Genomic DNA, 23,918 nt, shown 5'->3' on the forward strand with positions numbered 1-23,918 from the left:
ATCAATTCTAGCAGATTGTTCACCACTACAACATAAACGTTACAAACACATTTGGATGCCAAAAAAACAAATGGTAGTGATGGACAATAATCAATTTTTTTTTTTGACAGTGTAAGGTTGATTATTTTGAAATTCTTGTGTTATGATTTATGAAATCAATGTCTGGCACATTTGTGACTTGCCGGAAGATTTACGCTATACAATATATAGTGAACCACCGTTTTCTATTATTGATGCTCGCTCTACTTAGTGTTCCAAACAAGACACACAGGCGCCAACAGAAAGATCCGCTCCGATGATGGCCGTATAAACTGATGTCAGTCAACGATCTGAGCATCACATAAGTGAAGGTTTATGACTGCGAGTGGGGAGCGTAACCGTATTGCTGGAGCGGACCATTATTTTATGTGCGGTTGTTATCTGTCAGTCATCTCGCTCACGCAGCGATATCCACTTATACCTTCTTTCCCGGTCGACCAAGAATAGCTCCAAAGGCTTTAGATGAGGGATCTCACTTAACTTCTAAGTATTACAGGCTGACTGAAATAGAAAATGGAATATACTGTCATCTAAATAATACAACAGCAGGAAACATTTACACATGTGCATTTAGGGAAACATGATTTAGCTATACACAGGCACTGCCCACGACATTAGGTACACCTGCGCAATGAGGTCCAATAAAAGAGCTTATTATTTCCAACAATTATATGAGGACCTTACATTGAGGGTGCCTCCCTGCCTGTCTATCTGTATACACACAAATATACAGGTATACCGCATATACAAATAAACAATATTGCTTGATTCTGTTTGATTCCTGCTGTATATTCTATTTGCTGTCAAAAAACAAGTATTGTGCTCCTGTATTTTGCATATTGGCCTATTAGACTGTGTCCTATAGCTAGCTATTGAAATACTATGGGTCCATTGTGTAAAAAGTGCGATATAGATAGATAAATAAAAAAGTATTATTTAAGTATATTATTAAATAATATTGGTAGGTAGGTAGATTACATATATATATATATATATATATATATATATATATATATATATATATATATATATATATATATATATATATATATATATATATATATATATATATATGTATATATACAGTTACAGTTTTTTTAATCAGTTTGTGTACGTGTACCTAATGAATTGGACAGCCAGCCGAACACGCCAGCTGTGGAGTATTTACAGTACGTCAGAGGACCAATGAGCGACATCTCCACCGGCCAATCAGAACGCGAGCTCAAATCAGTGCTTGTGCAATCAGAGACACGGCGCAAGCAGCTGGCAACGCCTCCCCACTGGACGTTGAAAAAGAACGTCATCTGCTTCATACATTTAACTTAGCTTTAGCCAACGTTAGCTGACAGTTTACGTCGTGTCCAAATAATTATGTTTCCTGTCAACCGATAGTTCGTCTACGTTCACCTGACACTCATTTCAAACATGACTTTGAAAGCCCTACGCCGACGCGGAGACGGGCGGAGAGGGGAACTGAGTGGATAGCTTTCAATACGTGCTAGGTGGCTAGCGGCCGATGGACGACAGAGGCTAATGTTTGAAGAGCGCTAAGCCTATCACAACAAGCCCGGCTCCTTAAACACAACCTGTCGCCGAAGCCACACAAACAAGGACTCGAAGACACCCCACATCTTTATCAGTAAGTACACGGATGGGGAAAACTCCCGACACTACCGTGTGCAACATTTGTTAATATTTCTGTGTACAATTTGACAACTGTCAAGTTAGCTACGTCTTAATTGATATCAGTTTCAGCCAGGGCTTAATTAGCCTGACATCAGCTGCGCCTAATATCACGCTCCCTTGACAAAATTGTCCCAAAAAATTGGGTGGTTAAAGTAGTTTGGTGTATGAGTGGCAGTCTCTTTCATACATGTTAGTGTCGGCACGTTGAAATGAAATTCATGCAACCGTAATAAAAGTCTGTGACCATGTCTTAAAGGGCCTTTTATGTATTTGCATTTGGTTTTGTTTGTGGGCTCTATAAGCTCACGTCATTAGTGGCCAAGGCAAGAGTAGAAAAGGGGGCTTGTTGATGCACTGGCCCGTTCATAGCTAGGGCTACCAACAAGACAATTCTGCAACACTGGCTAACCTCCAATACTGCTCCCACTCGAAATGGTGGCAATTGAAATCTAATCAAAGTCTATCAAAGTGAAAAGAAATATCTTTGAAACAACTAAGCCCTGCCAAATGTGAATGATTTTAAAAAATACAAGAAATAGGCAAGTAGATTGAAATTCAAGGAAAGTCAAACACAGATATAAAAAAATAAAATAAAAAATGAATCTAATATTGGACATCACACCTGACCTGTTAAACTGCCAAATACTACTTTACTTTTTTGACTTAGTGATCTATACCCTTTTTTTTTTAAATACATATATTGAGGGAAATTAGTTATTGTGCTTAGTGTTTTCTTGCGGCCACCAATTTTATTCACGCACGGTAAAACAATTCTGGGAGAAAAACATGACTGGTGCACAGGGTATCTGGACAGGAAGTATCCAGTCGCTAACCACTCACCCTGGTCCTAAAGAGGACAACACATTTGCCACTCCCTTCCTATGCCCCGCTAGACTCCCGTCTCGCCGCATTTGACGTTTCCGACGGCGCTGCGCTAACGGAAGACTGACAATGTCCGTTCAAAGTGCTGCTCTTCCAGGAAATTGACCGCTTCTGATGGAACTTCTGATGAGTCATCAACCAAGGATGGTTTAAGATATCCCTGGCGAGCTCTCCGTTCTTGTAAAAGCATCTAATATATATACATTGATTTGATTATTTGTCATGTGCCTAAGCAGAGATGTAAAGCTGGCTCAAGTCCAATTTGCCTGCACTTTAACGTAATGTACTTTTTATGGCGGCAAACATGAGTGAGATCTGAGCTGGTGCAAGTGAACGCCCGTGTGTTTGGCAGGCTGATCCTGGCCGGCGCGCATCCCATCAGCAGCTAACCGCTAAATTGACTTAGCTCGTTAAAACGACCCTGCTCGTCTGAATCCAGCGACCCTTCTCGATCTGGCTCACCCGACTTTCAATCAAAGCTGGGCCTTTCATGACACCTTTCACCGCTTACAAGGGCACGGTTGTTCAAGATTAGCCGAGAGTCAACTCCGACATGTCGGCATGCTGCGACCACCTGAAACAAATTACGGTAATCCCTCTCAACTGCCACTCCAACCTGCTAACTATGGAGACGTTGGGCTCGGACTGCCGGGATACTTCTTACATCACTCTTCAGTTGATAGTGGAAGTAGAGACTGAGGTAAAAAAGTGACTGCTCCCATGGCTTTATTTTTGGACAGTTGCTGGTCTCGCAGTTAGAAAGCAAAGCATCTCCCTCGCTTTGGGCAACCCGATGGCGTTCATTCAGTCAATGCAGGTACGCAATGAATGGAGCAATCAGAAATCCAATGCTCGGTAGGTACTAAATTTTCCTGGCAACCAACGGTGCCAAGGAAGCTCTTAAGCTTGAGCGTAAACCAAAGTGACTCGTCTGTTTCTGCTCATGAAGAGTAATTAGCACCGCGGCTGGGTTCTGTTATTTCTTTGGCGTTGTTAAAATAACTGCTAAATAAAAAACCAAAATGTTTCAGATGTAAAGCAATCTGAATCTGGGAGCGGTGCTTTTAAAGCCATTAGCACTGGTTTGAAATCTCTATCCAAGTTGAGGAAGAACAAAAACCCGCAAGTCGTCAGTACAGTTGAGCTTTTTTTAAAAAACGAATGCCGATCTCGTTTAAGTAGCATACGTAGTTAAATTTTAGTTTCGCGGTCAGGTTGTTTCACTGTCTTGCGTGTCCTCTCTCGCAGGCAGCCGCGGGTCTCCGCAGAGCAAAGTCATGGGTGCCTTCCTGGACAAGCCCAAAACGGAAAAGCACAATGCCCACGGCGAAGGCAACGGCATCCGCTACGGGCTAAGCTCCATGCAGGGCTGGCGAGTGGAGATGGAAGATGCCCACACTGCCGCGCTGGGACTGGCCACGCCCGGACTGAGCGACTGGTCCTTTTTTGCCGTCTACGACGGCCACGCGGGCTCCAGGGTGGCCAATTACTGCTCCAAGCACCTCCTGGAACACATCATCAGCGCCAGTTTTGGAGTGGCGGGGCAGCAAAGTTCGACGGCCGCCTCGACCGGGGCCTCGGAGAGCGCCACCGACGCCCCTCTGGCAGAGTTCCCCCGTTCAGTGGAGGCAGTTAAGGCAGGCATCCGGGTGGGCTTCCTGAGGATCGACGAGCACATGCGCAGCTTCTCGGACCTGCGCAACGGCATGGACCGAAGCGGCTCCACGGCCGTTGGTGTGCTCCTGTCACCCGAGCATTTCTTTTTCATGAACTGCGGCGACTCACGAGCCGTCTTGTACCGCAACTCCCAAGTGAGCTTCTCCACGCACGACCACAAGCCGTGCAACCCGCGCGAGCGGGAGCGTATCCAGAACGCCGGCGGATCTGTCATGATCCAGAGGGTGAACGGGTCACTGGCCGTCTCCCGGGCCTTGGGGGACTATGACTACAAGTGCGTGGTCGGCCGGGGCCCCACCGAGCAGCTGGTCAGCCCTGAGCCGGAGGTTGTCGAGATGCTTCGGACACCCGAACAGGATCAGTTTGTCATCCTGGCCTGCGACGGAATCTGGGACGTCATGTCCAACGAGGAGCTGTGCGAGTTCGTCAAATCCCGCCTGGAGGTGTCCGACGACCTGGAGAGAGTTTGTAATGAAGTGGTGGACACCTGTCTGCACAAGGTTTGCGTAGAGGCAGGAGCAGATCTTGGCACAAAGGCACCGACTGCACTCTCACCCGTTTACTCTTTCCCGCCGTCTGCCTTAGGGGAGCCGGGATAACATGAGCGTCATCTTGGTGTGTTTGCCCAACACTCCCAAAGTGTCGGCAGAAGCCGTGAGCAGAGATGCTGAGCTCAACAACTACCTGGAGTCCCGTGTGGAAGGTGAGCTTGACCCAAATCTCTCCCCCCCCCTTTTTTTTTTTTTCCCCTTCAGTCTTTGCCCTCCTATTGTCTAACCACCTCCAACTGAGTTAAACCTCATTCAATCCAGTGACCTCCCTTTCCATTTCAGCAAACAACTTTTTTCCCCCTCGTGGCCCTCCGACATGGTTTTCTCGTCTCCCTCGCTCAGACATGCAGCGTCTTCCCTGCTCTCCCCCGTCGGCCTCCTCCGTCTCTCGTCCCTCTCGAGGGCCATAAAGCCTTTTTAATTTGCTCGTTTGCTTCTGAGCTCTTTTCCGTGGCAACGAGGACTCTCCAGCTGTTTGACATTATGGTCAAATCATCCAGATAGATGTTCACCGAATGGATTTATGAATGTCTCGGAGCAGAATGAAGTATTTTAGCATTGCTTGCTAATGTAAATGTTTTGGCTTATTGGGCAGTTTACTGCTGGTAAACCCCAAAAAAGAAGCAGCAAGAGGAATGTTTTGGCTGAACATTTTATTGGCAACTTGCCACCACAGTCAACTGACGTGGGTGCGTCTTTTCTCCACGTTATTTTCAGCGATGCTGTCGGTGCCAGCCGACGAGGGCTTTCCTGACCTGGCGACGGTGATGCGGAACCTGTCGGCTGACGGTGGCATGCCCGCTCTGCCGCCAGGGGGAGGCCTTGCCAGCAAGTAAGAGCCCCCCCCTCTCCGCCATCAGAAGGTGTTTTCTCTATGGGCAAACCTCAACACGCCAACACTTAAAGAAGACATAGCATGCGAAAAGTGTGACTTTTGAATTGCTTGGTTACAAAGAGTTAAGTCTTCTCTAAACAGACAGTAGTTATTCTTCAGTAGTTAAGATGTTTTTTTGTTTTTTTTGTGGAAATGTGTGTCGGGGGGTGTTGGCTTTAAATGATGATGCAAGTAATCTATTATTGACTGACATTCTCCACAACAATGGTTCGACTCTTTGGGACGCCGTCTTAGTCAATTAAGTTGTTGGTGCCTTTAACGTCTTAATGACGTTGCCAAGCAACCTGAGAAGAGCCTAACTTAAAAGTTTCTTCCCTTGATGTTTCTATGGAGTTGTTAACGATAATCCTCAAAATGTGACACATTTCTCTGTTGGCTCTCGTCATTTGAATTAATTGCACCGTTCTTCTTGCAGACAAAGCGTTATCGAAGCGGTCTACAACAGTCTAAATCCGTACAGAGAAGAAGAAGGGGTCAGTATCCGCCGTGCTATCCACGACTTTGTGTCTTCATCATTTGACAAGTCCAAATGATTGCTGTGGAGGGCGGCGCTGTGTTCCCGAGTGTGTTTTTGCAAGTGTCCTGTTGTCACTTGAAGCAGTTTGTTCAGCGCCTCCATGATTGTAATGTCGTTGTTTCAGAAGACTTTTTGTTTGGTACTCAGGCTTAGAGCACGTTGCCGTATTGGACTAAGTTCCCGGCTGTATATTTGCAGTCAACGTGTCACTCTTTGGACCCCTAACCAGGTCAAAATACTGAATTTTCATCCTCTTCCCCTTGCCACATTAAACTTAAGGACTTCTAAATGTTATGGTCCACACTTCTGCCCTTCTGACAAGTTTTGTTTGTTTCTGCATAACCAATTTAATACTTCTGTCAATCCATTTCAAACGTGGAAGACACGGAACGAGCCACATGCACAGATGCCCGAGTTGGGTGTCAGTAGCTTCACAAATGTCAACAGTGTGCAGTGGCAGCACACACAACAAAATAAATAAATTGATAGAAGTATTTGAAGTTGGTCTAGGGTGACCCTTCCCGGTTGATTGAAGTGTGGATAACCTCCACGGAAAAAAAATGCAAATTGCCGCTTGAAGTTGCCGTGCACGTGAAGCCATAGCAGGATGGAAAACACGTGTCTAACTGTCTTCACCCTCTGATTAACGCAGCCCTCCTGTTTCATTTGGTAAGTGATGACCTAAATAATCACACCCCCTGGCCCTCGACTTCCTCTTTTCCCGCCACTTGCTCTCACCTCTACGCATACGACCTCACGTAGTCTCGCAGGCATGTCGAAGGGCCGGCCCATCTTTTCTGTCCACCTCCCCTCTGCGTCCACTCGACGCGAGCATGCGGAGGCGCGTCTTGTGTGCCGACAATGGACTACCCCCTCCGCCCTTATGTCAAACATGCATGCATCGTCCGCCCCCTCCCTCTTATGGCAGGCTCTTCTTCAACCGCACGCAACAGCAGCAGCAGTTGCTGTCCGTCACTTCCTGTCAACAAGAGTCCTTCAAGTTCTTGTGCAGCCCTGAGAGAATAGAAATTGTGTCCTGCTTGCTTTCACTTTTATTTTGTGTTCAGGGTGCTCACTGGAAGCATCTTTACATTATAACCACTTTCTCTTTTCCTCCCTCTGTCCATAATGTGACCCTGTCCCGTCCCGTCCTGTCTTCCTCCTCCTCCTCCTCCTCCTCTCTTGGCGGGATGCCTGTCCTCCTTTCAGAGCGGCGCCAACTTGGAGTGTCACTGGTAGAAGTTCCTGATCTGCCTGGAGGACTTAAAACAGACATTCTTACGAAAAAAGATGCAGGATTGAAACTTTCATTTTTTTTCTGTCCATCTTATATTTCTTTACATTTTCCTCCACTGAGAATTCACTCGTGGTTGAAATTGGGAAGATTATGATGGAGGCAAGAAGAAAGCACACTTGTTTTATGCTACGTAACTGCCTCGCTCTTCCCTTCTCCCACTTCTCAAGGACCATAAAAGACTAGAGAACCTCACATGTTGCTCAACCATTTCCAAAGCTTCCGAGTTCTCCTGACTCGTCTGATGCTCTCCACTTGCTTGAAACACTCTCTGTCGTTTTGCCTGAAAGCCACTTAATAATTTTGTTGTTGTTTTGCCGTGATGTCCAAAGACTGCCACACCTGAACACCACAAAGCCTCCCCTGCAGTCCCAATTGGGCAGGTGTGTTTGAAATGCTGCAGAATTCTTTTTTTTTTTTCTTCTTTTTTTCTTTTTTTTGCACGTGCTTCCTCAACTCGCCACTTGGTTGATCGTCATTGGACCCAACGCGCTTTGTTGCCATATGTGGAAAAACTGTCCAGAATAATTTATATCTGAATAATATACAGAGATATTTATATTTTCAGTTGCTTTTTATTCAAACCCAGTCTTGTGGCCCAATCTGACCTGTGCGGGAGTGTGATCTGTATTTGCGCATACGTCGTGCTGCACTAGTGTGGTAGAACACAAACGCACAAGGCCATGGACAGGATTCCAAAACCATAATGTTCCAAAGAGTGAGTGTGTGTGTCTGTGTGTGTGTGTGTCTGTGTCTGTGTGTGTGTGTGTGTCTATGTCTGTCTGTGTCTGTGTCTCTGTCTGTCTGTGTCTCTGTCTGTCTGTGTCTGTCTGTCTGTGTCTCTGTCTGTGTCTGTCTGTCTGTGTCTCTGTCGAAAACCCAGATCCAGTCTCACCTTTTTGACACACACTGGATCCCACTTGTGCTGCCACTTCCCTTTTGTGATTTGTAAAATTAATAAACAATTAATTAGTTGAACATGAGTTGACTCGCTAAAAGCCTGTTTTAATTGTCCTGCGATGCAGGTCACATGACAGGTTGAAAACGGTTGATGGGAAACTGTTGATTAGTTGAATGCAAACTTCCAGTTCAAGCCTGGATGCTTTTTTAAATGAGAGTTTTTTTTTTTTTTTTTTAATATAAATTAAAGTTCTGCCGCATATACTTCATGGCATTGAGCAGTTTTACCAGGACCCAAGACTGCGTTTAGAGAACTTGCCTGTAACGAGTAATACTTTTTACATTTGAGTACTTGACACATTCCCAGAAATGACAGATGCTGTAATGCCGTCGTCCAAAGAAAAACATGCATTTAAAACTTTTGTGGTCTTTTTTCCCTTTCACCTTTGTTGAAGACAACTCACATAATTTGGAGACGCATGCTTTTCAGCGGACAGTTACGAAAAACAAAAATTCCCACCTAACAATGCACTGGTTTTTGTTTCCTATCTGACTAAGTTATTTATGAGCAATGTGAAAATAAATGTTCTCGTACTCAGAAGAATTTTTGTTTTAGGCGGCGATGATGCCAATACAAAAGCAAATGAAGCACAATATGAACTGTACAGGTTGCTTTTTTTTCAGCGCCAAATTTGTGTTGTTGATGTGAATCTCGGTATATGTTATTGTTTTCAAAGTCACTTGTCATCACTTTCAATTATCCTGAGATGACCGGTGGTCAAAAGATGCATGCTTGTTAAAATATTACAAGGATTTCATCAGCAAGAGATGTAACCCCCCCCCCACACACACACACACACACACACACATTTGATTAGCTTTATGCTAAAAGAAACGTTTACAAGTAGCAGCGGGTCTGGGTTGCGCAACGCCAATCCAACACCAGGTCATCTGAGTCCGATCGTACCAGACGTTGTGACCGGAAACGTTAATAAAAAGAATTTCAAACCCAGCGGCGGAGCCACCGCTTTGTCTGTTGCAATGTAACAAAATGCACTTGCGTTGCTGCCATCTTGGACATGACTGCCCATAGTTACCATTTGTTTGTTTAGTCTGAAGACAGAAGTCAACTTTACAAGTTCCAGTGCATCCTCCTGTACTTTTGACCAGAAACTTCAATAAAAACATTTGTTTAAACCCTTGAGCTCTTTGCCTTTTTTTTTTTTTTGGATCTAAATTCTCTTTTGTCAATGCTCCCGTAATGACAATTTTGACTACATATATATAAAAAAAAAAGTAATTTTAAACCCAGTAGGCCAGGCAGACTTGTTTATTGCCAAGAATTGTGTGTCTCCTGCTTGTTTGCTGTTTTCTGTGTACAGATGTCACAGACCATTCCACGTAGTTGGCACCACGGTAGACAAGCACAAGACAGGTAAATAGAACCAAGCTGCCATGAGCAACATTAATCTTCCACAATTCCTCCATTTCTTGTGCTGCAAAAATGTATAGCTGCCACAGCAGAACAAAAACATCCAGAAACATTTAAAATTTCTAATGATTTACCTTATCTCGTTAGAATGTGAAACTTATCACATTGGGGTTAAATACAGTTTCATCCGTGAATTGTAATCGAATTGTGTCAAATCGTCGTTTATGAGAGATGCACAGCAGGTTTTTGAATCCGTCTCAATGTCGGTTTGATGGTGGTGATATGTTGTTTCTTTGAATTTAATCAATTTAAATAGTTTGGGCTTGTAATCCTACTGAATTAACCGAATTGACCAATTCCACTTGAAAATGTTCTTGTATTGTATCCCATGTATCGAGAGCTATGTATCAAATAGTCTTATTGACACGTGCTGTAGCGTGAACTTTTATCCCTGATGTGGCAGCAATAGGCTTCCATAAAATAATTTTATATCAGTGCTCAGTTTGGATTTGTAAAAGCCAAGTACCTCCCATGAGCTTTTTCTGCAGGGATTGACCAAGCTAATCTCTAACTATTGCCTTAACATTCCTCAGGTTGGACTATCAGTGCGCATGTCTGTGGGAGATAAAACCAAAGGAAAGAACGCTGACCTCCACACTCATAAAAGACGGAGCACCTAAACCAAGTTTAGCGACTAGCATGGAGCTGTCAAGGCACAATCCAGGCTACCAGGACGTGGAAGGTAGCAACCCCGTAGAAGACATCATCGCTGTGGAGCCAGAAGCCAAGTTGGCAACGGACCCCCCTGATGAGGAGTATACGCAAATCAAGCCGTATGCCGGCATGCCCAAGGAGGTGCTGCTGCTTTACTCGTCGCAGGCCCGCTACCGAGTCCCGCGAGAGGTCCTGTTCTGGCTGATAATGGCGTGCACGTTGACGCTGGTGGCCCTCACCATCAGCGTGGTGGTGCTGTCGCCCCGCTGCCTCAGCTGGTGGCAGGTCTCCCCCATCTACCAGGTGTACACCCGCTCTTTCAGGGACTCTGATGGGGATGGAGTGGGAGACCTCAAAGGTGAGTCCCCATCAATTTCATTCCGAGATGGACGTGTGGATGTTGATGTCTCGTTGGCATGTTCGTCCTCGTCAGGCATTCAGGAGAAGTTGGCCCATTTCGAGTACTTGAACATCAAGTCGGTTTGGGTCAGTACCTTCTACCGCTCCCCTATGAAGGACTCGGGCTACGACGTGGAAGATTTCCGGGCCGTCGACCCGCTTTTCGGGACTATGCAGGACTTTGATGAGCTTTTGGCTGAGATGCACAAATTAGGTGAAGCCCTCAAGCAGTTCACTGTGATGGACCGCTTGGCGGCATGTGACCGTGTTTGCTTCCCCCAGGTTTGAAGCTCATCGTGGACTTTATTCCCAATCACACCAGCGACAAGCATCGCTGGTTCAACCTGAGTCGTGCCAGAGATCCGCACTACCACGATTACTACGTGTGGGCTGACTGCAATGCGACAGGACCTAAACCTAACAACTGGGTAGGCTGAAGTCAAGTCGGCCCATTACAAACATCAGTCACCTGTGGTTCGCCAGAATCGCCACATTAGCGATGCACAATAATCGCAGATTTTTTTGTTGTCCCTTTAAATGTTCCTGCTCCACTTCTGGCAGGTGAGCGTCTTTGGGAACTCATCGTGGACGTACGATGCTGTTCGAGGGCAGTGTTACCTGCACCAGTTCCTCAAGGAACAACCTGACCTGAACTATAGAAACCCTCTTGTCCGACAGGAGATGCTTGTAAGATGGCGTGTGAATCTCTCGTGTGTGTGTGTGGGGGACCCCGTTTTGATTACTTTTGAAAATATTGTAAAGAATTTCTTTTTTTTTTTATGACTTTCAAACAACCTTTGGCATCATGAATTGTCAAAAACCACCAGGTCTCCTGGCAAAACCACTTTACGGCCTTTGTCAACTGCTGAGACATCCACTTGATATTAAACATTAACTTGAGTTTGTAGGCTTTTAACTGCTTTCATGCAGCTCAAAGTGCAAGTGAAGATTGTTCCTCATGGTATTTTTTTTTAATTACAGGATATCATCCAATTCTGGCTGGACAAGGGTGTGGACGGCTTCCGGATGGATGCGGTGAAGCACCTGCTGGAGGCCACGCATTTGAGGGACGAACCCCAGGTGGATCCCGACAAGCCACCTGTGAGTTTGAACACCATCTGTGTGAGAACATTGGCTCTTGGCTAAAAAATCCGTTTTTGGGGCATGTTTGAGTGGATCAACTCGTCGCTATTCTACTGCTGGATTTCACTCGTGTCACGAAAATTCAGAGCCAAGTTGCACTTCACAACAGGATTTATGTGTGTGTGTCTTCTTTGGCACAATCCAGCCAATTGGAGGCGGGCTATTATCTGTTATCATCACACTTTATAGCAGGCTGCTTTATTCTGAGCCAAATTAAGCAACAGCATTCCAACTGCGGTTTCAGCAGAACCCAAACAAGTTTCCTTAATGATTTTTTTTTTTTTGCAAAAAGACACAAGTACACACACTTGCGCATTTATTGCGGTCCGATACTAGACCTTCATCAAACAAACATAAAACATTCCAAATTGTCCTTGCTAAAATCTCAACACAACTTTAAGACCTTTATCTTTATGCCTACCTGCTGCCTTTGCCTGAATTTTATCATACGTATTTGTGTAATAACAGAGTAAGTAAAACTAAATATAATCATAAAGTCTCTGAATAAGTAACAGAAATACCTAATTGTTGTGAAACAAAGAATAGAAGGACCGCTACCAAGGTTCGATGTGTAGCGCTTTACCTGGTAGGATTTTGAGGTTTTAGGTGGGGAAAAAAACAAACAAAACAGACTTACTTGTCTGAAAGTATTACATCTTCTCCACATGCTTGCCTGGGCTCTCTGTTACCTCATGAAAAATACATTTTGTAAGTGTGTTCTGGGATTGACTGGTGACCAGCACGCTCCTCTCACCGCAAAGTCAACTGCCCCCTCCCCCCGCAACACACCACAGTAGCCGACAGTATGCTCCATCCCGCTCCAGGAGTCCGTGACCTCCGAGCAGGACCTCCATCACGACTTCACCACCACGCAGCTTGGCCTGCATGATCTGCTGAGGGAGTGGAGGGCTCACATGGACGCCTTCAGCCGGGAACCAGGCAGATACAGGTACACTTCCTCCCATATTGTTGTTCAACTGGAAATGCAACTGTTCCATTTTGAGTCGTGTCTGCGCTTTAGGTTAATGATGAGCGAGTCGTACGATAAGCCCGAGGTGGAAAAGACCATGATGTACTACGGGACATCTCTGGTGAAAGAGAGCGACCTGCCCTTCAACTTGTACTTTCTGGACTTGCCTCTCAATGCCAGTGGCCTGTGGGCCAGATATCTGGTGCATATCTGGATGGCCAACATGCCCATCGGACGCTGGCCCAACTGGATGGTGAGTCGCATTGCCGCCTTACTATTGTTCCACACTCATAGTCCATTGTCCTCGGCTCAGGTTGGTAACCACAACACGCCTCGCCTGGCCTCGAGGGCGGGTCAGCGCTATACACGGGTCATCAACATGCTTCTGCTGACGCTTCCCGGTACGCCAACCACCTATTACGGCGAAGAGATCGGCATGGAGAGCATCAACACGACCGAGAGTGCGATTCATGATCCGGCGAGCGGACGTAGTGCGGTAAAATGCATTTCATTGTATTTTTTTACCGTACCATACCAACACGTTTGCCCGTCGTGACGAATGGCAGTGAAAAAGATAAATGCTTTTCAGGTAGCAATACGTTAGACAGTCTCAAATTTAGGTTGCTCCAAATATTTACACTTACCGTAGTTTTCGGACTATAAGTCGCTCCGGAGTATAAGTCGCACCAGCCATAAAATGCACAATAAAGTGAAAAAAAACCCATATATAAGTCGCTCCGGAGTATAAGTCGCACTTTTGGGGCGAATGTATTCGTCAAAATCCAACACCAAAAACCGACATGAACCAGCAACAACAGGCTAAACGATACGGTATGCTAACGTAACATATACACAAACGAGGAGCTGAGAACGGGCCTGACGTAACATTCAGAGTTATTCAAGTAAGTATTACATAAATAACACGTTTATCAAACCATCTGTGTCACTCCAATTCATTAAATCCATCGATGTGCTTTATGTAAACAGTGCCGCATATGCTAACGTCGGACTATTTGTTTATTTGTTTGCATTTCTAATGATACCACAGATCCATATAACGATAGATAAAATATATTTCGAATAACTATCATATTACAACAACATTATCAAACCATCTGTGTCACTCCATATCATTAAATCCATCAATCATCTATTACGTAAACAATGCAGAGTACGCTCGCCCTCGGATTCGTCGTGATTTGCATTTCTAATTATTCCACAGACCCATATAACGATATATAAAGTATATTTTGAATAACTATCATATAGTAATAATATTATCAAACCATATGTGTAAACAATGCTGCGTATGTGCCGCGTATGCTGACGTCGGACCCGTTGCAAATTGCATTTATAATTATACCACCTACCCATATAACGGTATATATAGTATATTTTAAATAACTATCATATTACAACAACATTATCAAACCATCTGTGTGACTCCAAATCATTAAATCCATCGATCAAATTCCTCATTCTTCATGTCAACAACGGCGCGCGTGGGCTGCAGCGATCTATGTTGTAGCGTTAACAAAGTACCAAGAAAGACGTGGGTTTGGTAAACGGCTCTTTATTTAACAAAACAAGAGTTCAACGAGCCAATAGCTACTGAACTTCCAGCCACGGAGATGAAAGAGAGCTCCATAAATAGGACTGGGTGTGCGTAAAAGCCATGTCCGAGCCCCATCCACCGTCCCCGGACAGCCACCCGGCCGAGCGCCGCCCCCCGACTTCCATCCACGGAGGTGAAAGAAAGCTTCGTAGAGTATGACCAGGCGTGCGTAAAGGCCATGTCCGAGCCCCATCCACCGTCCCCGGACAGCCACCCGGCCGAGCGCCGGCCCCCGACTTTCATCCACGAAAGTGAAATAGATCTCCCGTCGGGAAGAACCGGGCGTGCGTAAAAGCCATAATAGTTTTTCAAACCTTCTGTGTCACTCCAAATCATTAAATCCTTCAAACTCTTTGTCACTTACAAACAAAGCCGTTAATGATGCCGGTAGTATGTGGGGCCCTTCGTCATCCCGTGATCAAATCCTTTGTCTCTTATGTAAACAACCCCCGCGCGGCACGGGGGACGTCACTTGCAGTTCAAATGACAGTAATCCCTTGCTACATCGCGGTTCGTTTTTCGCGGTTTCACTACGTCGCGGATTTTTGAATTTTTTTGATAAAAATCACATATAAGTCGCCCCCCCACCCAAACTATGACAAAAACTGCGATTTATAGTCAGAAAATTACGGTATTCATTTTTGTATAACCTCAGGAGGTTATACAAAAATGAATACCGTAATTTTCGGCAGGGTTATTGACCCTTCAAGTTTGTTTTGTTTCCTCAGCGTTCTCCGATGCAGTGGAGTGGCGCCGCCAACGCGGGCTTCAGCGACAAGAGCAACGTGACATGGTTGCCTGTGCACCCCAATTACAGCAACGTCAACGTGGAGGTACGCAGCGCCCCCCCAAAATCCCTTTTTTTATTTCAACCGCACACTGAGTCGACCATGCCGCACGTCGCCGTCCAGGTCCAGCGGCGAGATGAAGACTCAGCGCTGTTTCAGTACCACCGTCTGAGCGCGCTTCGTCAGTCGGAGCTGCCCCTCCAACGGGGCTGGTTCTGCCACGTCTACGCTGACCGCAATATCTTGGCCTACCTGCGAGAGCTGGACGGAATGGAGCGCGCCTTCCTCTTGGTGCTTAATGTGGGCCGCAGCTCGGCCGTCACTGACCTGTCGGCGGTGGCGGAGCTGCCCGAGCAGATGCGAATTCTGATGAGCACCGACCGGGCCAACGACGGAAAGGCGGTCAGCAAGTCGGCGATCGCTACTGAGGCGGGAGAGGGTTTGACCATTGAGTTTTCGTCACACGCTCGCTTTAATACCAACCACCCGAGCCAGTGTTACATCTCGGAGAAGGCCTGTTATTTAAGCGCCTTGGACATTCTCTACTCATGCTAACGCGCACATTGTTTCTCATTAAATGCTCATGACGCAATAAAAAAGCAACCCTGCAGTCAGTCACATGGCCTCTTGTCTTGTCTTCTGCTGTCATCCACACAAGTTTGTTCTCTTCCTCCTGCGTAGAGGACGAGGAGGTTCCATGCCCAGCTCCTTGTAGAGAAACGCAATCTGGAGGGCTTCCTGGGTCAGGTAGGAAAGACAGTTTGTCACATTTAGCCCTTTATGGAGATCAGTTAAAACCTAAGCAGATATGAAAGTCTAAGTGGTGGGGGACAGTCATAAATAAAAACAAGAAGGAAAATAAAATGAAGCGAGTCCGAGTGGGAAGGAAGGTTGTTGGTTTGACTGCTCTAGGTGGCAAACCAGCTTTTTGGATACATTTTGTACAGTGCTTATATTGTGTCATTTAACATAAGAACAAACAAAAGCCAAGTCGCAGATGATTTTATATATATATATATATATATATATATATATATATATATATATATATATATATATATATATATATATATATATATATATATATATATATACACACACAGAGAGAGAGAGAGAGAGAGAGAGAGAGGGAGAGAGAGAGAGCAGAGTATCGGCAGCCTCCACAAGTACCCGGCACCTTAGAATATGGCTGGTGTTACTTGCCCATCCCTCCATTGTCCCACTCTATTTGGTTTTTACCTCCTCCAGCATGGAGTCCCAGTCAACTGGTCCCACGTGATTGGCTCCAGGTTGAATCTTCACAACTAGATTTGGTTCAGGGTCTGGAAGAAAGTAAAGGGGAAGGAGGCAAAAGCCAATGTTAACAAGTTTCTCCTCCCTGGTTGTCCAGCTCAGCTTCTACCCAACTCTCACTCTCTGCTGTGCTCGTCCATCCGCTTTGAATTCAGATGATCTTTCCCCCCCGGTGCCCTGACCCCCACCTCGCCATCTCGGCAGTTGCGCCTGTTTCACAAGCGCGGTCTTGACCTTGACAACTCCCAGTCTGTGGCGTCTAATCTCCCACTCTGATACACTATCTCTTTACCATGCTAATGGGCCTCCGCCGCCCGCCCTCTGTGCCATCAGCACTTTATCAAATAGACTCCGGAGAGCTGAGATTATGTGCGCGTACGCAGACAACCCAACCCCCACCCACCCTGTCTCGCGCCGCTGTGGGCATATGAACAAGTGAAGCCGGGCGATGCGATGAGGTCCGATTAGAAACGAGAGGAGGAAAGAGCCTGTCTGCGGGGAAATGAGCTCAATTAGCGAGCACACGCACGCAAACCGGACTACAAGGTGACCCTGACTATACGTCGCTGGTGAACTTCAAATCCTCACGTGACGGACGGCTGACAGGCGCCGAACAGAACCGTGACCGTGTCTGACAGGAGCACAACGCCCTATTCAAAGTGCACAATGCCTCAATAACCACGTTAGCTTCACATTTCTGTGTGTGAATGTACCTGATATGGCCGCCACTCTCAAGTGACTTTGCACCGCTTCCTTGAGCTTTTCGGTGTACTTGAGGACACCGGCCAAAGGCGCCCTATTGTCATCGACGTGAGCCGTCAGCAGCATGGACGGGTAGCACTGAAAGAGAGTTGGGAAAGGACGACCTGCTTTAAAACACAAACTGCATCATAAAGTGGGTCTGTTAACACAGTCAACTCTCTCTGGTCCCATTTTGTAGCTCTAATCAGATTTTTTTTTGCCTGAAAAATAACAACCAATTAGAGGCAGGAGATGTGAACGCTAATCAAGTGCCACGGACTTTGTGGAAACTCATTGAAGCAGGATTAGAAACTCTACTCGACAAGTAAGTTCATCACCTCGGTTTTGGTCCTTATCAACAGATTGTACAGTCTAAGAAAAAAAAAAATCAAACCCATCAGCGCTTCTTCACCTGAGGAGTGATGTTATGAACTGGGCAATAGGAGGCGATGGCGAGCCTATGTTGGGGGTTTCCCAGGGGGTCTCCCCACTCCTCCCTGTCCTCCATCGTTAGAGGCAGTTTGGGGTCCTCCATTGTTCCTAGCACATCCAGGAAAGGACTCTGTCAAATGGTGGGAAAATACCAGATGGAAGACTCATTCAAGATTGGTGTGATGTGTGGAGTCCACTATCGCCGTACAGAGCGACTATCTCATGTCTGCGTACCTGCAGCACGACCGCCCGCATCATATTTGGCCGTGTGTTGCACAGCGCCCCCACTGGCACGGCCCCGGCGCTGCGCGCGGTGAGGGCGGTCCTCGAAGGGCTTGAGACCCCCGAGGAGAAAAGGTGATGGAGGCAGGCCTGAAGGTCTTCCACTCCTCTGTGCTTCCCCTGAACACGAGCTTGCCTCTGCCACGTCAGCCCACGCTCTCCTCCGCCTCTGCGCCACACGTCTGTCTGTCCATATGAACGTTTCTACTAGTGACGCCGGTGGATGTTACCTTATATGGCAGTAGGCCAGAGCCCAGCCTTGCTCCAGCAGAAACCTTTTCTCCGGACAGAAGTGCACGTTGACGTCCCGGCCATAAGCCCCGTAGACGTGCGCCAGCAGAGGCATGTCTTTTGTACATGCCCCGGCGTAAAAAAGTGTGACAGGCACTAAGGTGCCGTCCTACCATGGAGGCAATTTTAAAAGCTATAATACAAAAAATACCAAGTAATATACAATAGAATTCAAATAAAAGTGCAACTACATAAGAAAATACTGAATACATCATACTGAAATGTTGATGTCGTCAAAATATTAGAAACAACTCATTAGGTGTACTTAATGTGTTTGTAACTGAACCTTTAAAGAATTTTTGCAGTAGAGCATTAAAACTCTGATGATGACATTTCAATGTAACAGTGAGCTTGCTTCAATTGTCCGTACCTGGCTGCGGGCCTTCAATCGCGCAGTGATAAAATTCTCCCGAGAGGGCCTGTCTCCCGTGTTGGATGAAAGGAAGCCTCCCTCGGGGTGAAGACGGTAGGACACTGGGGGGCTGACCGGAGAGGAGATCAGGAACTGCAGTGTGCTGCATTGTTCTGCAAGGCCCGGACGCTCGGTGTTGACGGCGCACGCCCAGGACGGCAGCTTCACGTGTGCAAGTCATAATATGGATTATGGCCACCAATATTCCCCACTTTTTTTTCTTTTTTTCTTTTTACCTGCAGGGTGTAAGCTTCCCTCGGTCGGGAAAGCGGGACGATGATCAGCTCAAGCTCATTGCTTGTCGTCATGGCAACCAGTATGCAGTGGTCCCCGACCACGTCCATGTCTTTGAGCACAGTGCCGGGACACGGGGTGAATATGGCGTTCCATGACATCATGGAGGGCTCAGAGAGAGAGGCCATCACCACCTTTTTTATGAAGAAAGACTATGATGAGAAATTGCAAACTTTTATCCCGCATCAGAGGCACAAATCACCAACATTTTCATTGATTGGGTACCTGATATTCCTGTCCAGGCCCCGTGTTGGCGAGTATGATCAAGTTGCGCCTCCAGTGTTCCACATGGTACAGCAGCTCCGGCTGGCGCGCCTGGACCAAGATGGGTTCCAGATGGGGGTCGGAGACATCCACGAGCGACACCTCAGAGCTGCTCCTGCTGCTGCAGGTGATGCTCAGCATGTGGCCGTCTCTCGAGAGGGACACCTCTACAAAAACACTGAGGTGGGGGAGGGGAGAGAAAGTATATTCATTAACCTCAAGACAACCAACAGCCTTAATTTCAACATTGCTAGAGTCTTTATACTCACTCCGGCTGCGATTCCTCGTACACAGAGCGTACTTTGCTGGCATTTGGTGTCAGGTCCATGCGATATACATTTTGGCACTTCAGACCTTCCTGGATGGTGTAAAACAACACCTCATCTGTGGCCCATTCTTATAAGACACAAACATCACATTATACTTGTGTTGCCATCGTTATCAAAACGGTTCGAAGAGGTTACCAAAGCTGAAGACGTCGTCCAGTGTGAGTATGCTTCTTTGGTCAAGGTTCACGACCACGCACCTGGATTAGATGTCACGTGAACGCATGGATTCGTTCGAACAACAGACAAATGTGTCGGTATTCTCCTTTCCGGTAATGACCTCGTTATTTCTGTATCGTGCTTCTTCACAGTGGCGGCAAGATGCTTCTCATGAGGGGAAAGTCGTATTCTCTGCACAGTCCACTCTTGTGCCTCCTCACCCGCAAAGATGCATCCCAGGTCGAGAACTCGCTCTGGTTCCGACTCGCCTGAGAACAAAATGCTGATTTTATTAGCAATAGAGATGAAATATGAATTGAATTTCACATCAGTGAGCGAAATAGTGAGTTAACAGCGGTGTCATGATATCACTTCGGGAATCGTGTCAGGGATTTACTAATTGGAGCCTCAAAAGTCAAAACATGAAGCACGCTTGCTTCATCTGACGAGAGCCAACACAATAATGCTAAAACGTGGTGAAAAAAAAAAAAAAAACACACACAGGTATACAAAAAACACACGTATACAAAAATGCACAACCATTGCCAAATGATTATTGAAAAACTTGAGTCTTTCTTAATCATGACAAAATATTATAATAAATAAAATATATACAAAATACTTTTGATGCCTGAAAATTGTGTGCATGAATTGGCTGCAATTGTCAATACCTTTTTTCTTTTCCATTCTGTAGATGGCGTTTCCTTCCATAAAATAAACATGGTGACGACCGTACACCTGTGTCAAGACAGATCACATACCATTGGAGATATGTTGAACTTTCTTGGAAGATATTCAGGTGAGGTACAATGATTACCTCTGAGTGGTCAGGTATGTTTGAGAACTTTCTGTAAGTTGCCTTCAGGTGTCTCTTGAAACACTCCTTCAAGTCCCTGTAGCGCTCGAGATCACGACAGTGATGGTCCAGTGATCTTTCCTGAAAATAGAAAACAACTTCAAAATAGAACAAAACTGGTCTTGTTCCAGCTTCAGAGTGGTCCTTAAACGCAGCATCGCTTTTGGGCCACACTTACTTTTGTATAGTAACGATAACGGGGACACCTCGTGACACAAACATTCAGAAAATGTGAGCGCAATGTCCCAAAACGTGCAGCTAAACGTAGTGCAGCAGGAAGAGCCATTGCACTATTTTACAATTTATCCGCCGTTCTGTCCTGCAAGAAACCCATCGACAGACATGCTTCCTGAAACAAAACCGGCTGGAGATGACGTAGTAGAGAAACTTCCAGACAATACTAATCGAAAGCAGAATCGATGGGTAGCTTGTTTCTTTCTTGAAATCGAGGTCGACTGCTCCGAAAGCTACTAATATGTCTCAAATATGCAAAGTGTACGGAAGTGGTGTGAATTCTGAATCGTTACCAGGTGACCCCCAATGTATTTTAGTGTATTCGCGTCGGTGTACTTTTTATTTTAAAAAAAAAAGTCCTATTTTTATATGACTGCGCCTCTGCCTTTATCTGACAATCTCACATCTTAATTTCGTTCTAACGTCGCTCTGAGAGGAGAACTATGAACGAGGACGCGTCTTGTGCTGCTGATTCCCAAACGTCTAACGACGGCGTTAATACAGATGTCGCCCGAGCTAGGTGGACCCTCCTCAGACAGGTAACGGCGACCTTTCAAAACCGCATGAACGCTGCCATAACCGTATGGAAATAAAGCTTGCATGACGTAGTGTCGTTAGTGTATTTGAGTTTAAATATTCCCTCTCAACGAGGACATTTTCAGCAATTCTCTACATTGTGCATCAGTTGTGACCATTTGCACCTGGGCTTACTATTTTGGCTTACTATTTTACGTGTGTATGCGTGTGATTTAAACTCTGTCAGTTAGTGTACAAACAATAAAAAGTGCATTTGTCATAAAATTTTCAATTTCTGACATTACAGCGGACCTATAGCAACTTACCACGGTTTTTTGTTTAATTTTTGAATAATTTTATTCTTTGTAATTGTGCTTTTCAGCTAAGCTAAAAATGCTCATTTTGAAGAAGCCGTTCACTTTTTCTTGCGCCTCAGGTTTTGCGTCAGAAACAGGTGGACAACCCGGAGGTCAAACAGGTATCAGTCCGTAGGTTTGCCACTTTTGACCTCTTTGACCGGACGAGGCCCGCGCCTGGTGACCCCGCAGAGGAGCAGTGGGTGGAGTACAGGAGTGTGTTTTTTCCAGAGTACAGTGCCTTTCTCAGGTACACATGTCAACGTACATCTCAATTGGACCGTGAGCGCACTGACATTCCTTTTGGTTATGTTTATTAGGGACAACATGGGTCCTCTCAGAGTTAACGAAGTGCTGAATAGCTTCGACAACACCGGCAATGTCTGTGAGTACCCTTTGACTTGCTTACTTGACAACGTGTGTTGTGCTCTCACATGCTATTATCCATCCTGACACACACTGTCCAAAGCCCAGCGCTAAGTGAGCCTCATGCTGAGTTCAACTAAGCAAATGATTGACTCTTTGATGTTGTTTGGCATATCATGTGCTTGCCTTCAAATGCCCTTCACATGGAAGTGGACAGCAGTTTCTTATTGCTTGAGTGCACTGTTAGGATGAATGATTTGGATGCAAACAAGGAAGCACTGCAAAAAGTGAGAGCGCCGTTTATAGATCTGTGTCCTTTTTGGCATTTCTAAAAAAAGTCACTTTGATTGTAGTACTTACAATTTAGTTTATTGTTATCATCTAACTGTGTCGCTACTTGCGATTAATACTGCACTTATATTGCCAGGCATACTTTAGTTCAGGCGTGTCAGACGTACGGCCTCGGGACAGAATTGGCCAGTCAGTGGAGACCGAGCACATGAACTGGAATGAGGTCCGAATTGCATCTGACAAAAATCCAGACTGGTTTGAAGGTTAACTTTGGTACTTTAAGGTGCACCCTTGGTCAACTTCCATTGACGTCCAATGGCAAGTTCACTTGACAGACTCCCTCCCCGGCCGTCCTTGTGATCCATTCATCAAGAGCCTCCTTGTGTGCCCAGCCATGCTTGAAAGCCATGACCTGTCAAAGATTATAGGTTAGCGTTGACCAGACAGATGGCACAGTAGGAGTCTGGGTCAAGGGTGAAGGTTGTAGCCAGAGGCGACTTCACCCATGCGGACGACACCAACAGTTCGCTCTTGTATGCCTAAACTTCGTTAAGGAGACACTAGCATCGGAAAAAAAGACAAGAGTCGCCTTGCCTCATAGCAGTTGTTGGGACTTCTTAGAGTATCGTCTCGCTTGGAGTCTTCGGCCGTGTTTGTGCTTTCCTCTCAGCTGGAGTCATGCTTGGCCAGATGGGTAAGTGAGTTCCTGATTCGACTGGTGGATTAGCACAGCCGGACATGAGAGCATCTATTGAGCAGGGGGGAGGAAGTCCTGGGGCTTGGCGAGGGGGGGTGTCATGGCAAAGGTGATTTGCCTGTCTTTCTTTACCTCTGCATGGACGCGTCGTTATAGTGAAGTCATTTACAGATCAGCTTAGAAAGTGATTTGCTTGAGAGCACCCCTATCGAGTAACACTTGAAATTGAAGTCAGTGTATGCATAGTAGCATATTGGCAAGATGTTCTCTCCATGACAATAATCTCTGAAAAAGGAAGTTGCCTCTGCGGCATCATACCACAAGAGAAAGCAGAGTGGGCCATTTTTACGGGGCCATGTTGAAGCCACTCCCCCTTAGATTGCGCTGAAGGTAATGCACCATGTTAAGGACGCTCCTCACACCTAACTGCCCATGTGTGCATTTGCGTGGAGGAGATCTTGTTCCTCAGACAATGAGCCGCCCCCCCTCCGCTGCTCTCCATCCCATGTTTGGGACTAGCAATGCGTGAGATCAATTAGGACTGGTTGAGAGGAGCCTCTGAAAGGACCAGAGGTGACCCTGTCACAGCCCTGGGGTCTGCTTGTG

General features: G+C 46.0%; 4 protein-coding genes across 8 annotated transcripts in view; 3 read left to right on the forward strand and 1 right to left on the reverse strand.

Moving 5' to 3' along the window:
* Nucleotides 1-1,281: 1,281 nt before the first annotated feature.
* Nucleotides 1,282-9,638, forward strand: ppm1ba (protein phosphatase, Mg2+/Mn2+ dependent, 1Ba). 4 transcript variants are annotated; one of them, XM_085922896.1, is made up of 7 exons: nucleotides 1,282-1,678; nucleotides 2,960-3,196; nucleotides 3,856-4,784; nucleotides 4,870-4,987; nucleotides 5,553-5,667; nucleotides 6,146-6,203; nucleotides 7,457-9,638. In XM_085922896.1, the coding sequence occupies exons 2-7, from the start codon at nucleotides 3,169-3,171 to the stop codon at nucleotides 7,484-7,486; spliced, it is 1,278 nt and encodes a 425-aa protein (XP_085779022.1). In that variant the 5' UTR covers nucleotides 1,282-1,678; nucleotides 2,960-3,168; the 3' UTR covers nucleotides 7,487-9,638. The 4 variants fall into 4 exon arrangements, with proteins under 4 accessions (XP_085779022.1, XP_085779024.1, XP_085779021.1 ...); XM_085922898.1 differs by lacking the exon at nucleotides 7,457-9,638 and having other exon boundaries at nucleotides 5,553-5,698; nucleotides 6,146-6,562; XM_085922895.1 differs by lacking the exon at nucleotides 7,457-9,638 and having other exon boundaries at nucleotides 1,283-1,678; nucleotides 6,146-6,562.
* An 888-nt stretch (nucleotides 9,639-10,526) lies between these two features.
* Nucleotides 10,527-16,113, forward strand: slc3a1 (solute carrier family 3 member 1). Its single transcript, XM_085922894.1, has 10 exons — nucleotides 10,527-10,945; nucleotides 11,021-11,200; nucleotides 11,269-11,414; nucleotides 11,548-11,673; nucleotides 11,968-12,087; nucleotides 12,954-13,078; nucleotides 13,151-13,352; nucleotides 13,413-13,595; nucleotides 15,443-15,547; nucleotides 15,626-16,113. Exons 1-10 carry the CDS (start codon nucleotides 10,573-10,575, stop codon nucleotides 16,055-16,057), a joined length of 1,992 nt encoding a protein of 663 aa, XP_085779020.1. The 5' UTR covers nucleotides 10,527-10,572; the 3' UTR covers nucleotides 16,058-16,113.
* On the reverse strand, nucleotides 15,974-21,265 carry prepl (prolyl endopeptidase like). Its single transcript, XM_085922892.1, has 15 exons — nucleotides 21,031-21,265; nucleotides 20,814-20,933; nucleotides 20,668-20,734; nucleotides 20,118-20,265; nucleotides 19,976-20,037; nucleotides 19,781-19,907; nucleotides 19,473-19,689; nucleotides 19,190-19,381; nucleotides 18,912-19,115; nucleotides 18,481-18,650; nucleotides 18,203-18,419; nucleotides 17,949-18,098; nucleotides 17,509-17,635; nucleotides 16,742-16,824; nucleotides 15,974-16,240 (listed from the first exon to the last, which is right to left on the reverse strand). Exons 1-15 carry the CDS (start codon nucleotides 21,136-21,138, stop codon nucleotides 16,148-16,150), a joined length of 2,085 nt encoding a protein of 694 aa, XP_085779018.1. The 5' UTR covers nucleotides 21,139-21,265; the 3' UTR covers nucleotides 15,974-16,147.
* Nucleotides 20,821-23,918, forward strand: part of camkmt (calmodulin-lysine N-methyltransferase) — a 52,310-nt gene continuing 49,212 nt past the window's right edge. Inside the window, exons 1-3 of one of the 2 annotated variants that reach the window (XM_085922899.1) lie at nucleotides 20,821-21,625; nucleotides 22,039-22,208; nucleotides 22,279-22,343. In XM_085922899.1, the coding sequence (XP_085779025.1) occupies nucleotides 21,530-21,625; nucleotides 22,039-22,208; nucleotides 22,279-22,343 (331 nt within the window). In that variant the 5' untranslated portion in view covers nucleotides 20,821-21,529. The remainder of the gene's footprint in view (nucleotides 21,626-22,038; nucleotides 22,209-22,278; nucleotides 22,344-23,918) is intronic. The other variant, XM_085922900.1, reaches the window with a different exon arrangement.

Source organism: Syngnathus leptorhynchus, chromosome 10 (assembly GCF_054491065.1).
Source record: "Syngnathus leptorhynchus isolate UIUO chromosome 10, UIUO_Slep, whole genome shotgun sequence".
NCBI classification, from domain to species: domain Eukaryota; kingdom Metazoa; phylum Chordata; class Actinopteri; order Syngnathiformes; family Syngnathidae; genus Syngnathus; species Syngnathus leptorhynchus.